General features: G+C 43.1%; 2 protein-coding genes across 9 annotated transcripts in view; both read left to right on the top strand.

The window, feature by feature from the left end:
• LOC124015600 (SEC14-like protein 1) overlaps positions 1-8,120 on the top strand; it is a 59,664-nt gene extending 51,544 nt beyond the window's left edge. For 3 of the 5 annotated variants that reach the window (XM_046330949.1, XM_046330946.1, XM_046330948.1), the window contains 9 exons: positions 620-708; positions 798-868; positions 1,676-1,847; positions 2,009-2,143; positions 2,312-2,446; positions 2,937-3,194; positions 3,468-3,646; positions 3,923-3,949; positions 5,112-8,120. In XM_046330949.1, the coding sequence (XP_046186905.1) occupies positions 620-708; positions 798-868; positions 1,676-1,847; positions 2,009-2,143; positions 2,312-2,446; positions 2,937-3,194; positions 3,468-3,646; positions 3,923-3,949; positions 5,112-5,211 (1,166 nt within the window). In that variant the 3' untranslated portion in view covers positions 5,212-8,120. The remainder of the gene's footprint in view (positions 1-619; positions 709-797; positions 869-1,675; positions 1,848-2,008; positions 2,144-2,311; positions 2,447-2,936; positions 3,195-3,467; positions 3,647-3,922; positions 3,950-5,111) is intronic. The other 2 variants (XM_046330951.1, XM_046330947.1) reach the window with 1 other exon arrangement.
• A 1,921-nt stretch (positions 8,121-10,041) lies between these two features.
• LOC124016054 (endonuclease V-like) overlaps positions 10,042-16,107 on the top strand; it is a 59,262-nt gene continuing 53,196 nt past the window's right edge. For all 4 annotated transcript variants that reach the window (XM_046331577.1, XM_046331576.1, XM_046331575.1 and 1 more), the window contains exon 1: positions 10,042-10,183. In XM_046331577.1, coding sequence (XP_046187533.1) covers positions 10,140-10,183 — 44 coding nt within the window. In that variant the 5' untranslated portion in view covers positions 10,042-10,139. The remainder of the gene's footprint in view (positions 10,184-16,107) is intronic.

Genomic DNA, 16,107 nt, shown 5'->3' with positions numbered 1-16,107 from the left:
AAAGACTTCCCCATACCTTTTAACCAGCATGATTTTTATAAAGACTTCCCCATACTATTTAACCAGCATGATTTTTATAAAGACTTCCCCATACCTTTTAACCAGCATGATTTTTATAAAGACTTCCCCATACCTTTTAACCAGCATTTCTCACCTGTTCTATTGGTTTTCATATTAACTTTATTTCATTGTCCAGAAGCCAAAGGCACAATCCTGGTCATATTAGCAACTCATCCTAGTTGTTGCTTTTGGATTCCACATCTTTCTACGTTTCTAGCAGAGATTTTAATCTCGGTCATATATGGACCCATTGTCATTGGGTGCACCGTTTTAGAGCTGTGTTTTCCCACTAATTGCTTTTTGGCAAGTGTTTAATTTTTTTTATATTAGCTGCTTCATTACAGGAGTTGCATGTTCAATAGTCTTGCTATCGTTGTGTGTTTCTCGTAATGAAACATATCTATTCATTATATGGGTTAGGGTTAGATATTTTCCTGTTTATAATTTTTTTATACCATTTGTTGACTGGTTAATCAGGGTTGGTTAGTCGGAAGCAAAATTTGACCGAAATGTGCATCCCTAGATGACACAAATATACGTATGTCTGTGTGACTTCCAGAGGGTCGTCCTCTCTATATCCTGCGCCTGGGACAGATGGACACCAAGGGGCTGGTCCGAGCCCTGGGGGAGGAGTCTCTACTCAGACACGTGAGTGGGCCTCTTCTACTGTTAATCACAGATGTGGTAACTAAAGTGTGTGTAAGCATGCCGACATTGTGTGTTTTTTAACCCTTCAGGTTCTATCTATAAACGAGGAAGGCCTCAGGCGCTGTGAGGAGAACACCAAAGTCTTCGGCCGACCAATCAGGTACACACCCCGTTGCTATTTGGTAGCAGCTCCACCACTCCCTCTGATAGGTCAAGTGGAGTTTAAGCCATATTGCATACACCCATCCAGGCCTCTCAGATCTACAGGACACAAGTTCTGTGGGAGAAGGGGGACTCAACAAGTAATGAGCCCTATGGGGCCTCTGAAGCTGTTGCTAAGCTAATGTGAATCATGGGAATTTGCCTTGGTGCAGTGGGGTTATTAACGCAGGGACTGCGGAGTGTGGGGCATGCTCTTTAAAGTTCTCTAGGCAAGATGGAAAGAATGTGGAGGGTTCCTTCCTCTGAAAGGTGTGGGTGAGAGCGAGAAGAAGGAAAAAGGAAACCGCACACTGCTCTTGGTAGTATCGCTGATATTTAACAAGCTTGCGTATTGGCCTTCGTCAGAGCTTTTTTGAAAGGTGTGGGTGAGAGAGACGGGGAAATTGGGCGAGTGACCGAGAAATTGGGCGGGTGAGAGGAGGAATGGAAAAGAGAGGGACGGGGAAAAAGAGAGCGAGAATGTGAGAATAGAGGTGTTGTCTGGCAGCTGTCAGGCTTATCAGATGGACGTGACTATGGAGCGAAGCCATGCAGGACTGTTTCTCGGGTGTGCTAGGGTGGAAAGCCACGGAGCTTCCCTCGCGCAAGACCGAGGCAGCGAGAGAGTCCCGGATTGAGAGAGGGGGGAGGAATATGTCTCCGTTTTTTTGACGTCGGGGTCGAATTTGTGTGTTGTACTTTAAAATCTGTGCATAGTACTTCAAATGTTCTCCAACCACTCTCTCTCTCTCGCTCTCCCCTCTAGTTGTTGGACGTGTCTGGTGGACCTCGAAGGGCTAAACATGCGCCACCTGTGGCGACCGGGGGTTAAGGCCCTTCTGAGAATCATTGAGGTGGTGGAGGCCAACTACCCAGAGACCCTGGGACGCCTGCTCATACTGAGGGCTCCTAGAGTCTTCCCTGTGCTCTGGACCCTGGTGAGACACGATGAAATGCTATGGCTGGCGACTCCTCTAAACGGCACCCTATTCCCTATATGGTGCTTACGGGGCACTAGATGAGATGCCATTAGGCATGATGTGTTTAGGCGGGAGCAGTAGGGTGTTGACTCGTCCCACCGTCTCTGTCCTGTGTTCAGGTGAGCCCGTTCATCGACGAGAACACCCGTAAGAAGTTCCTGATCTACGCTGGAAATGACTACCAGGGCCCCGGCGGCCTGCTGGACTACATAGACAAGGAGGTCATCCCTGACTTCCTGGGAGGAGAGTGTATGGTGAGTGTGTGTGGTGTCATCACCCAACATAGTCACATTGTCGTGTGGTTGCCATGATCACGCTTGTAATCCCTTTCTTTTTCATGGCTGTGCGGCGCATATACACAATATTATCTGTGTGGAGCAGAATGACATGTACTTTCTGGTGTGGCCTAATTCTGTGTGCAGTGTGAAGTCCCAGAGGGAGGCCTGGTTCCCAAGTCTCTGTACCGTACTGCAGAGGAGCTGGAGAACGAAGACATCAGCCTGTGGACAGAGACTATCTACCAGAGTGCCAGCGTCTTCAAGGGAGCGCCCCACGAGGTGAGCCCCCAACACAGTGCACCTCGGCTGCGGCGGAGCAGAGAGGACTCGAGGAGAGCGGGGGCGACTGTGGCCTTGGCTGGAGCTTTTGAAGTCGTTTGTGGGGGGGGGATAAGTTGCTTGACCGACACTGCCACCCACTGGAGAAGTCCTGAAAGTGCATTCAAACTGATCTTCAGACATTTAGCCACTGTTCTGTTACCAATTGAACATGAATGTTGCTTTGAGGGGAATCTGCACCCATTTGTTATTTTAGTTTCTGTTACATAAAAGTAGATGGATGATATAAATCTGTTTATAAAAGGAGCTGTGTGGTAACTAGTCGGTAGAAATCTGCTGTCTTTCCTCCTCCTGTCATCTGTCCTTTTCTCTCTCATTCTTTTTCTTTCTTTTATTTCTACTCTTCTCATCCCTCCCCCTCGTTTCTCCTTTTCTCTCCCCTCTCTCCTTCAACCCCTCCTCTCTTCATCTCCCTGCTTTCCCCTGCCAGGTGGTGCTCGAGATCATCGACGCCGCCTCCGTGATCACCTGGGACTTTGACGTGTGTAAGGGTGACGTGGTCTTCCACCTCTACCACTCCAAGCGCGCCCCACAACCCCCCCGCAAGGACCCCCTAGTGGGGCAACACAGCAGCATCACCACCCCCGGGGGGAACAACGTCCAGCTCATAGACAAGTCCTGGACCTTAGGCTTGGACTACAGCATGGTGGAGTCACCACTCACCTGCAAGGAGGGGGAGAGCGTGCAGGTCAGCACTGGGGCAGCACACTAGTTCTTCATAGTATTGAGAAAGACATGAGGCATGCAGGTGGCTCTTTTTGTCAATGCCTGAGAGAATCTCTTGACTGAATTAATGAATTAAGATTGACTCATTTAAATATACAGGTTTGCGTATTACACCCCCATGTTGAAACCAGTTCATTCAATACTTAATGAATCTAATGTTAAGAACATTCAGATTGACAATGGTTTAAAACCTCTCATCTAATGCATTTCCCCCTCTCGCCGTCCCTCTTCCCAGGGTTCCCACGTGACCAGGTGGCCCGGGTTCTACATCCTGCAGTGGAGGTTCCACACCATGCCGGGCAGCGCCTCCACCAACCTGCCCCGCGTGGACGACGTCCTCGCCTCCCTGCAGGTCTCCTCACACAAGTGCAAAGTCATGTATTACACAGAGGTCATTGGCTCCGAGGACTTCAGGTTAGTGCGTGTGTGAGCTGATATCAAATGGGTCATCAAATGTTATCTTTTGAAATCATACTGTATTTTGTGTTGTATCATCACTTTTTTCCATTTGATATTTTTTGTATACAACATTGACATTAATGTAACCATTATTATGAAGTGCCAAGTGTAGGCTTCCCCTCCTAAAGAGAGAGATGTCCGTTTTACCCTCCACTCTTTCTTTTCAATGCGCTCCTGTCCTCTTATCGCTCACCAACACCTCTTCCACTCCTTCTGTCTCTTCCTGTGAAGAACGGCTTGCTTTGACGTTCAAAGTTTGTAAGTGGACTTGTGTTCCCTTAGCTTTGCATTGCGTGTGGTTGCTTACGAGAACTCCCACTAAACAGTTAGCGACAGCTCTGTAAGACTCTAAGCATCCTGACCCTTCGCGTATGGCTTTATTTGAGCATTACCTCACCAGCCATGCTAGGCTTTCTCTTTTTGTGCTTTAGCTAGAGAAAGGCCACTCTCACTCACTAAGCTAGTCTCTCCCTTGCTTGCATGAATGACTAACAGACACATGCTTTTTTAAAGTTTGAGTTGCCTTCCTCCTTTGCCACAAAGGGCTCCCTGTATTTCAGGGTTCCCCTACTGGCGGCTCGCGGGTGGGTTTATTTATTTACATTGTTGGACATAACAGAATGATTTAAAGTGATTTTTAATTTAGGAAATCTGTTCCCAAGTATTCCCATGCATAATGGAGGCACGTGACGTCATACAAATCAAAGTCATTGTAAAATGATTCGGGATTTAATCCAAATATGATTTCTGTTTGGGCTTCTTGCAGTCAATTTGCAGTCTACAAATGATTTGTAATTATGTTCCGGCCCTCCGACCATCGGCCCACAGCTGAATGTAGCTGATGATCCCTGCCGTGTTTTTCTGCCTCTGCAAATTGGTTGATAAGGATAAGAAGTCTTTCATTCATGCCCCTCAAAACTAATCACTGAAGCATGAGAGGCCATGTTTAGTCACCGTGGGTTAGAGGAACCTATTTGGAGCAGTATGCTAAATGAGTGTCTCACACAGTGGATTCACCTCAGTTTGGTTTGACTTGCTGCATGATCTACACTATTCGGCACTAGACTTGACAAAGCAGGAGCTGGAGATGGGCGTCATTAATACCAGACCAGGGATCAAATACTATTTGAAATCATTTCCTATGTGACAAAACATTATTATTATTTTTTTATGCTTAAGCTGTGCTTGATTGAGCTTTCCTTTTGCAATATAACCAATAAACGAGTCCCACAAGTGCAAACCCCTCCCACCTATCACAACTAATGCAAACACTCAAAGAAATTGAAACATTTCAAATAGTTTTTGCACCCAGGTCTGTTTTAAGCCCATTTAGTATGTAGTTCTAAAACCTGTTAAGCCAACAATAAGAAAACATTTAAATAAATGAATCTAACTTTGTTTTTATTTTTTACTCTCTCAGGGGCTCTATGACCAGTTTGGAGTCGAGCCACAGTGGTTTCTCCCAGCTCAGCCACGCCACCTCTAACCACTCCCAGTCCAGCTCCATGATCTCCAGGTAGAGGACTACAACTCTTGCTAAGGACTACAATTCTTCCTCTTCTGAACTACCAAGTCCCAGCTCCTCCAGCCTTCACAGTCTACACTTTCCGCTCCCTAACCACCTCAAACCTGTACTACTATTAGTCAGTCACAATGTGGAACTGAAGCATGCTTGCACAACAGAGGAGAAAGAACATGTCGGCAGTTGAAAAACTGAGAACAAAGACTTGTGATTTAAAGGGCTCCGTTTTTTTCTTGCAGCAGGCCATGTATATTTCTTCCCAGCTTTCTGCTGGGCTGCTGAACAGAACGTTGGCAGAACGTTTTTTCTGCTTGCTGAGACTTTGGTAGGTGTGGGAAGTGTCGCACCCATGGATGCCGGATCAAGCAATTGTCACACTCATCTAAGGAGCTGTGAGACCGGATTAAAAACCGGATGCGCCGTTACATATATGCATTAGAACACTTTACACATATGCACACCTCCAAGGTGTTGGTGATACGGGGATGCGCTGTCACATAAGAACATGGACACTTTATAGGTTGAAGAAACGGGATGCGCTGTTACATAAGAACATGGACACTTTATAGGTTGAAGAAACGGGATGTGCTGTTACCTGCAGACAAACATGCTCAAATATCGGAAGACGCACAAACGCATACTGTATCGACACAAACCATAATCACACCTACAATGGCATGAAAAACGACAGTGTTTGCCATATCACCAGTGGGGTTTGTCTCTACTCGGTAAATTGTTTATAGGTCCAGATTGGGGTAAAGCCGTAGCGAGGTGTCGTTTAGAAGCAATAAGCAATAAGAGTTTGAATTTATACTATTGACATAATTACATTTCTATTTATCATAAAAATGTGTGTATGGAGGTTTGTCCTCATGGGTGCAATGTTTAGGTGACCTTACAGTTCCTGGGTGACTAGATGGATGGACAGACGGGCACATTTTTAATTTAGCTAAACTTTCATTTGGAGAAATAGCCAGAAGAAATTGCCAGAGGTTATTTTGGAAATTGGAATTCACAAATGGAATTTGGATTAACACATTTTGAATGTGTTCGCAAATTAATCTACAACTACTAGTCTCTTTTTGGCACGAGACACTTAACCAATTCTTGAATTTCAATTACTCGGACTTCAATTTGAATGGATTCCGCCCCAAAATCAGTGTTTCCCGTCTCTCCCCGACTGCAGGGTTGAAACCTGACCCGTAGCTAGGCGTGGTGTGCTTTTGCTAGCCAAGGGAATGTCCCGAACTGTCAGAGTCACAGGTTGAATAGGTCAAATTGTTGCTATTCTTTTTAAAGGTGTGGATATAGAGGGAGGAAGTGAATGTTTTTTTGTGGTGAAAGCTTAGTCATTTGCTACTGCTTCATTCATAGAAATGTATTGATGCGCACATGTACTTGGGCTTGTGCTGGTTGGGTTGTGTTGTGTTTTCAGTGAGAGTGAAGTGTGTTACTGCATGCTCATATGGGGATATGGTTGATTGATTGATTTTAGTTCAGGAGTTACCATAGTAACTACTCATGAACCATTTGTTAGGACCATTTTAGCCTTTGTAACCAACCATGTATATAAGAAATATATCTGCTTGGTTAGGGGACACCCCCTTTGCCTCGACTGAGCGAAGTGGACGAAATTGACGATGTTTCCATTGTAATGCAATGTACCCATGCAAATAATGCTCTGTACAGCGACCTTGTGCTTCTAAAGCACCAAAGACCAGCCAACAAAAAAAAACTGTCCGTTCCATCTTCTAGTTTCAATGTTGTTGTTTTTTTGTCAAGCTAGTTTGGAGTGTTTTAGGGGCTGTTTTGTGAGCTTCAAGCTCACAGAAGAACTTTTCTACAGATCAGACTATAGGCCTGTTTCAAAGGATTGGCAAGCTTTTTGCCTTGCATTGCAAGCTGAGGCTCTCTCAAGACAAGCCCATCCAGCCTGGTCAGTACCACCATGCTGCTGCTTGACGTCAGAGGGCCAAAGACATGTTTGTTGATGGGCGTCGGCTCTCGCTCCCAAGGATTATCGGCCAATCGGGACCAGTCTGTTTTTAACAGCTTTTTGAGATGCTACTTTTTTTTTAACGATGATAACGAAAACCCAAGGTCAAAGTGAACAGTCTATAATGTACAGTGTGTGTCTAACTGGAATAACAAAGTGCTCAGAACGAGGGCTGTTCAGAATGAACTCATTTATTAAGTTAAAGTGATTGAATGGAATAATGAATAACTGTAAATGTCTAAGGGTGTCACCCAGGTCAGGTCTGAGGATGTGTAGTTGTACGTAACCTGTTTTCTTCTGTACTAATTCTAACCTTGAATTATGTCTTGAGATAGTTTCCTACTTTCCAGCTCTTTATCAAAGGAAACTCAATGTCCACAATGTGTAACATAATATCAACACAATGCGTAACGTGCTCAACGGTTCACCGAGCTGTAGAGAAAGGTTCCAGCCCTGAATAGGTCTTTGTTCCCTCTCACAGTCCTGTCGTGTTCCAATGTTCGTTTTTCTTCAGCCGAGTTGGAACAGTGCTTTAGAAGTGTCTCACTGTCTTGTTTTAAACCAGAGACCAATTTCTTCCGTTACCTTTCAGTTTCATCAGCTGACCTCAACGTGGGGTCACTGCCACGACTGAAATGTGTCTGCTATGTAACCTGCTTTGCTCTACTTCTGTCAACCTTCACTTCTACTTATCTCATTTACATATGAGGGCTATTTCTGTCTTGTTTGTCTGTGTCACCAACCATATCCTGATTTCTCCATTTCTCTCATCTAGCCTCCCTTCCTATAAGACAATGATAATATTGCATATCTTTATTTCCATCGAAATTCATGTTTAAAGAAATAACTTTGAATTAATATAAAATAGCGCCTTTACAATTTTTCAAACCATTAAACTTGAATTATGAGAATTTAAAGTTGTCTTGTTTGTGAAACATATCTTTCTACGTTTGAGCCGGCTTCAACCTGCAAAGCACGCAGCAATCTTAGTTTAAACTCTACTTGACTGTGTCAATGTGGATACATTTAGTTATCTGTATGTAGGTGACTTGAGCTATCTCAGACAAAATGATAATCAGAAAGAGTTGAACATTGAATGGATGAACAGATGGATGGGATTACGTGAAAGCCAGGGTGAAAAGGTGGGTTTTCAGACGGGAATGGAAGATGGTCACTGAATTACAGGCAGATAGTATTAGCTGGGGACCAGTTTGAAGCCTAAAATCTCATTTGAAAGTTCTTTCTTGGTAACAAAAAAAGTCAATTACTGTATGGTATTGAGGAGCTGTCCAAGGTACTACTGGCTAATGCCCACTAGGTGGCAATCATAAAATATAGAACATAATTTGCACAAACAAATCGAAATTGTATTTGTCACATGAACCGAATTACAACCGGTGTAGTAGACAGTGACATGCTTACTTACAACAACCAACAATGCAGTTTTTAAAAAAGAATTAAAAAATAAAGAGCATCAGTAAAAGAACAATAGCGAGGCTGTATACAGGGGGTAGCAGTACAGAGTCAATGTGTGGGTGTACAGGTTAGTCGAGGTTATATGTACATGTAGAGTTAAAGTAACTATGCATAGAGAAGAAAGTAGCTGCACTGTAAAATAGGGGCTTGGGTAGCCATTTGATTACCTGTTCAGGAGTCTTATGGCTTGGGGGTAGAAGCTGTTCAGAAGCCTTTTGGACCTAGACTTGGTGCTCAGGTACCACTTGGTGCTCAGGTACCGCTTGCCATGCGCTAGCAGAGAGTCTATGACTGGGGTGGCTGGAGTCTGACACTTTATAGGGCCTTACTCTGACACTGCCTGGTATAGTGGTCCTGGATGAGAGGAAGCTTGGCCCCAGTGATGTACTGGACCGTACGCACTACCCTCTGTAGTGCCTTGCAATCGGAGGACGAGCAGCTGCCATACCAGGAGGCAGTGATGCAACCAGTCAGAATGCGGGTCCACAAACTAAAGACAAGTTAGGATTTGAACTGCACATTTTGTACAATGCATATTTTATGAGTCTGTCTCAGTTGTGTTTGAAAGACGGTACAAGCACCACTGCAATGAAACTGCTACATGTGAACTGTCGTGTTAGATACTTGGTGTTTTCAAGATAATTGGGTGGGGGCGGGGGTCATAACGTCCGTGATCGTCAGTTCGGGAAGCCAGAGCTCTAGAAAGATGCCCGAATTTCCGACCTGGAATACCAACTTGAATGATGATTCAAAACGAATCCCGGTCGGAGTTTTGTTTCAACAGTTTCCAGTTGTCTTGAAAGCACAGAAGTCGGAAATTTCCCGAGTTCCCAGTTGTTTTGAACGCGGCAAGCGCTGTTTGGTTCCGCCCATGTGGAGATACGTTGCGAAACAACACAAGGTACGACCAAAGATATTTATAGCTAACCCAAGACAGTGCATCTGTGTCGTTTACAGTTGGAGCAAATGCAGCATAGTGGGCAGAACATGCAATGAGGTGGACAAAGCCAAGCACGAGCTAGCGAGATCCTATTGGTGCTTTGCAGCATGTATTTGCATGTATTTCCGTTAGGGAACGCCTCCTCTGAAGTGCGAACTCAATTCGACGTTGCACTCTAAACAACGCCCATTTTAAAACGTTGGCAAAGCATCAAGTCTATAAAAATGTGTGCACTAACAGATTATAGTTTTGGGAACAGAAATGTATTGAGAGCAGATTTTTCAAAGATGAAAAAAATGTGCACAACGTCGGCCCAGTTTAACCTAGTCCCATCCTCTCACTACCCGTGACTGTACTTCCTCTCACTACCATATTTGTTGTTAAAAAAACGAACGCTTCAGCTTTATAGCCCCTGTGACGCGTCTGAGTTTAACCTTCTGTCTGTGGTACAACACGGAAGAAGGTCTTCGCTGCAATAATTTGACACGTCTGCTTGTTCACTTCGAGTAACTACATGTCTATTCTTCCTCAAGAAGAATTGGTCAAGAAATGGGAAAGGTCAGACACGTTTCTCTTAATTTGACATAATAAAATGGCAATATGTAAACTGTATTTCACAGCGAAAAGGAGCACGCGCTGCTCCTCCTCACCTGTGTCATATTGTCATTTGATTAGGACACCACAGACAGGTGTGACAGCTAGCTATCTAGCTAGCTCACATAATTTGCTAGCCCCCTGGTAGCTACAAATACAGTTCTCTCTAGCGAGTTAGTATCAATCAAGCCAGACATTACAAGAGGCAGAGCAGTTGTCTGGCACATGGAGCAGTGGCGTTCAAGATGAGGGAGGGCAGATATTCTTTTTAATGAGCATGGTCTTATTTTTCTATTACAGCATATTGGATGAATGTCATTCATATTCCATTCACCCAATTCGTTGTAACAGCAATATGTTTAGGCTACAACATTATACTCAAATTGTCCCTATACCCATCATGAGGTTGCTACAACCAAGCCTATGAATGAAAGTTTACAACGTAGGTGTACACAGGTCGAGAGATACATTTCAGGTGACAGACCATGACATTCAATACCGCCTTGCACACACTTGCCTGTATCAAGCTGATATAGGATGTAACAGCAATATGTTTAGGCTACAACATTATACTCAAATTGTCCCTATACCCATCATGAGGTTGCTACAACCAAGCCTATGAATGAAAGTTTACAACGTAGGTGTACACAGGTAGAGAGATACATTTCAGGTGACAGACCATGACATTCAATACCGCCTTGCACACACTTGCCTGTATCAAGCTGATATAGGATGTAATTATTAGTCCAACAGGTGCAATAGTTTCTATTGGACAAATTCAACTACGTGTATCCCCGTTTCTCCTGTTTAAGAAATGTTTTTCAACAGAATCGGTGGGATGAATACACCACAGATCACGCTGTATTCCTTCTCGCATCTATGCGCTCTCCTCCTCTCACCTCTTCCCTTCGCTTGTGGACTTCAATGCACAACACATCTGGCTGTATGTGACCAGGCCAAACCGCTTAAACACAGCCTACATCGTTGTCACCATATTAGCTAAAGTAACGTCATAGTCAGCATAGCTAATAGAACTAATGCGTTAGTAAACCCGCTACAATCATGCAGTAATGTTACAGTGTACAGTCAGTAAGCAGTTACACCGGCAGGCCCCGGTGGCAATAAATGAGTAAAACCTTGACTTGGAAGAGTTCCAGTGTTGTGTTGGAGAGTCATAGCCAGCTAGCTAACACAGCATCCCTCTGTTTGAGCAGGGCGTTTCAGTAGGCTAAACTAGCCAGCTAGCTAAGTAAGTGAAACAAAGTGAGAAAAAAATGACAATCTCTGTATATATATATATATATATATATATATATATATATATATATATTTCGTGCTTCTCCATTTTGGAAGAAATTAATTTGTTCAAAACTGTTCAACTACTCTCTTTGAGTCAACTACTCACCACATTTTATGCATTGCAGTGCTCTCTAGCTGTAATTTATGCTTTCAGTACTAGATTCATTTTCTGATCCTTTGAATGGGTGGACAACATGTCAGTTCATGCTGAAAGAGCTCTGATTGGTTGGAGGACATCCTCCGGAAGTTATCATAATTACTTTGTAAGTTTGTGGAAGGGGGTGCCAACAATGAGCCTCCTAAGTTTTGTATTGAAGTAATGTACCCAGAAGAGGACGGAAGCTAGCTGTCCTCCGGCTACACAATGGTGCTACCCTACAGAGTGCTGTTGAGGCTACTGTTGACCTTCTTTGATAAATAATCAATTATTTGGAGACGTGATTATATTTAGCATAGTTCTATCTAAAAAAGGATAACGTTTTGAATGTTTTACAATTTTTATTTTTATGAAATTCACTGACGAGGATGGTGCTCCCCTTCCAACTCTGAGGTATATCATAACTTTGAACCATCTTCGATTTTCGACGTTTAGCTAGCTAACTATTTGTTCTCCCCATTTCAATCTCCACTGTCATGAGTTCACTAGCTACACAAGTTCAGTTCCACCCCTAGCCTTTTGGGGGCCCTAAGGGATAGTTCTAAGTTTATTGGCATGGCTGAGGAGAGTTGTCAAAATGTGTATGTTTTGTGTTTTTTGGGGGGGGGGGACACAGGGCAAGGTAGTGCACAATGGTGTAAAGTACTTAAGTAGAAATACTTTAAAGTACTACTTAACTATTTTGGGGGGGTATCTGTACTTTACTATTTATATTTTTGACGACATTTACTTCCCTACATTCCTAAAGAAAATTATGTGCATTTTACTCCATACATTTTCCCTAACACCCAAAAGTACTTGTTACATTTTGAATAGCTGGACAGGAATTGTCCAATTCACGCACTTATCAAGAGAACATCCTTGGTCATCTCTACTGCCTCTGATCTGACAGACTCACAAAACACAAATGCTTTGTTTCTGAATGAGGTCAGTGTTGGAGTGTGCCCCTGGCTATCCGTAAATAATAAAATACACTAACAATTCTGCCATCAGCTTAATATAAGGAATTTGAAATGATTTATACTTTTACTTGTGATACTTAAGTAAAATTTTGCAATTAGGTTTACTTTAAATACTTAAGTATATTTCAAATCAAACACTTTAGACTTTTACTCAAGTAGTATTTTACTGGGTGATTTTCACTTTCACTTGAGTCATTTCCGATTAAGGTATCTACTTTTACTCAAGTATGACAATTGGGTACTTTTTCCAGTACTGGTGGTACATTTTATTCCATTTACATTTACATTTAAGTTATTTAGCAGACGCTCTTATCCAGAGCGACTTACAAATTGGTGCATTCACCTTATGACATCCAGTGGAACAGTCACTTTACAATAGTGCATCTAAATCTTAAGGGGGGGGGGGTGAGAGGGATTACTTATCCTATCCTAGGTATTTAGCAGGGCGTTTCCCTGCTTTACAATCCCATTTTGCAGGCTTTACTATAGAATTTCTTCCCCTATCAATGTGTTTTCGTACTTCCCTTATGCACCACGCTTTTCTGCATGCTTGCTATACTGTCAACTCTATTCTGCCCTCTATCCATAGTGTGTCGTGGCAATTTTCTGTATTACCAAATGAGGAGAGTTACAAACCACACAGCAGTCAGAGTTATACTTAAACTTAATCTTTAATAATAATTAAGCTTTGCAATAGCATTTGACTTCCAACAATTCACTATCTCTAATGAATAGTTGAGAGTGTCAACATAATGGCAACTGAGATCTTTTATAGCAAAGATCCACCCCTCTCAACTTACATGACGAAACACAGATCTCAGGAACTCTTCACAAAGGGCCTTTTACTTGAGAAAGGAGTATACCTTAGCCAGATAGCATTAGCTATACATTATTGTTCAGTTTGGCATAACTCAATTGTCAACTCTATGTACTCCCATCTCAAGTAAACCCCCTCTTCTCCCCACTCCTGGACAAGCTTACTGAGGGGAGTGACTTGCGCACAGACATTGTGGAACCAAGAGATAATTGGTTCCCCCTTATTCACGCCATCCCTTCACATGGTTTAACAGATACATTCACATATGAAGACAATGTTCCATTCTGACCTCTCCCCTCTCTGGGCCCCAAGTGACTGATCCGAAGCTAAGAAGGGAAAAGTGCAACTGCCAACAGTATAGTCCAAAGGGATACATTCTAATGACAAGTATCTCACATAAGCATATTATGTAAATAAAACATCTTATTTATCTATGTTACCCAACTAATTCTGATTCATCCGCCACAAGTGACAATAGTGGTAGCTGGATTGTTTGTTGAGATCTGCAATAGGCTAAATAGCAATCATACCCCACATAAAATTATTCAAAGCTGCTAAAAATGTTTTACATAAATCCACAAGAACATAGAGGAATAGCTGATATGCAGCGGAGAGGCCTGGTGCGTCATTGCACATGAGAAAACCTTAAGACACACAGCTCAAAAAGCTCCCTACTGATCTTGTTTAAACCATACAAATGTAATTGACTATATAACGGATGCCCCTCTTCACATTTCTCCAAATAGTAAAAAATAACAAACATAAAATAATTATTAATTTAACTAATATGAAACTATTTTTTCATGCTGAAGCAGTCCCTTTTCAATGTTTTTCCCCAAAACCTTGCTAATTAAATGTTGACTGGAAAGTAGGCCTACCTGGCAGAATGATAATTAAAAAATTGAAAAAATTATATATATTTTTAAATTTTACCCCATTTCTCCCCAATTTTGTGGTATCCAATTGTTTTTTAGTAGCTACTATCTTGTCTCATCGCTATAACTCCCGTACGGGCTCAGGAGAGATGAAGGTTGAAAGCCATGCGTCCTCCGATACACAACCCAACCAAGCCGCACTGCTTCTTTACACAGCGCTCATCCAACCCAGAAGCCAGCCGCACCAATGTATCGGAGGAAACACGGTGCACCTGGCAACCTTGGTTAGCGCGCACTGCGCCCGGCCCGCCACCTGGAGTCACTGGTGCACGATGAGACAAGGACATCCCTACCTGCCAAACCCTCCCTAACCCGGACGATGCTAGGCCAATTGTGCTTCGCCCCACGGTCCTCCCGTTTGCGGCCGGTTACGATAGAGCCTGGGTCTCTGATGGCACAGCTAGCGCTGCAGTACAGTGCCCTTAACCACTGCGCCACCCGGGAGGCCCTGATAGCATGATAATTTGAATCAATGGGGTGCACATTTGTTTTGAATACTCAGCCACCATATATGTGCAGTACAGAAACCTGACAGAAACACTGCTAGCCTAACAAAAAATGTAATGTGACTAAAACTCGGTTGGGACATGCTTTCAATGGTGCTCTCCAACACCTGACACTAATATAGTGGATTAGGGGGGTACCCTAACTGTGACTCAAACCCTGGTCCCTATGACTGTCATTCCAAAAACCATTATACTGTCACAATCCTCGCTATATGAGCCATGATGAGGGTGGCAGGTAGCCTAGCGGTTAAGAGCGTTGGGCCAGTAACTGAAAACTCGCTGGTTCGAATCCCCAAGCCGACTAGGTGAAAAGTCTGTCGATGTGCCCTTGAGCAAGGCACTAAACCCTAATTGCTCTGGATAAGAACATCTGCTAAATGTAATGATACAATTCCTACCAAGTGGATTAGCCCTATTAGCACGATCCATAGGGTGTTTGCCTTTCACGGCAGAGACTCGGTTTAACTTCCTTGTCCTGCCATTTGCTACAATGCTGTTTGAAGTGGGATGGTGGCTGTGCCTTCAAGTACAGAGGGGGCAGTGTTGCAAACCTCACTATATGAGCTGCGGTACAATTCCCAGCAACTGGGTTAACCCTATTGGCACGATGTTTTGTCTTTCACGCCAGCAATCTTAGTTGTATTCCCTGCCTCACTGTTTGCTACAATACCAAAAGGCTAAAGTCTCTTGGTGAGGTTGTTAGGTGTTGTACATGGGTTGTTTAGTATTATTACAAGGGGTGCAAGTTTAATTCTATTTTAAAATTAGGATTGTTGTTTTCTGCTGGCTCGCTTTACATTTCAATTTTTTTAATCCGTTATACAGTTAATTCAATTTGTATGGTCTTAGGGACATTATTGTTTTCAAGTGAATACAGTTCTACTCTAGACTGAAAATTGCAGTGAAAATGTAATTGAAATAATGATGCAAAAGCCCTGTTATTTGAATGTTTGATTCCATTAATTCCATTTGGATCAGTTGTGGGTCTACTCTCAGATTCTAAAGTCTAGAAAGGCACAAAGTACAGGACAGTCCGGCTGTATTTTTACTTCTGATGCTGATGCACTGTCTGTTGCTGATCATCATTCTCCCAAGTCTTCCTATATAGTGAAGCCACATAGGCCTATGCTCCCAACAGGTCCTGTTATTCAGGGAAGCTTAACGCCCATTCTGCCTTCTTTCCACCCTGAGCAGCTTTTCCTCGATCTAGAA

Source organism: Oncorhynchus gorbuscha, linkage group LG26 (assembly GCF_021184085.1).
Source record: "Oncorhynchus gorbuscha isolate QuinsamMale2020 ecotype Even-year linkage group LG26, OgorEven_v1.0, whole genome shotgun sequence".
NCBI lineage: Eukaryota > Metazoa > Chordata > Actinopteri > Salmoniformes > Salmonidae > Oncorhynchus > Oncorhynchus gorbuscha.
Note: the sequence above shows the minus strand (reverse complement) of the source record. Positions and strands in the feature narration are given on the sequence as shown.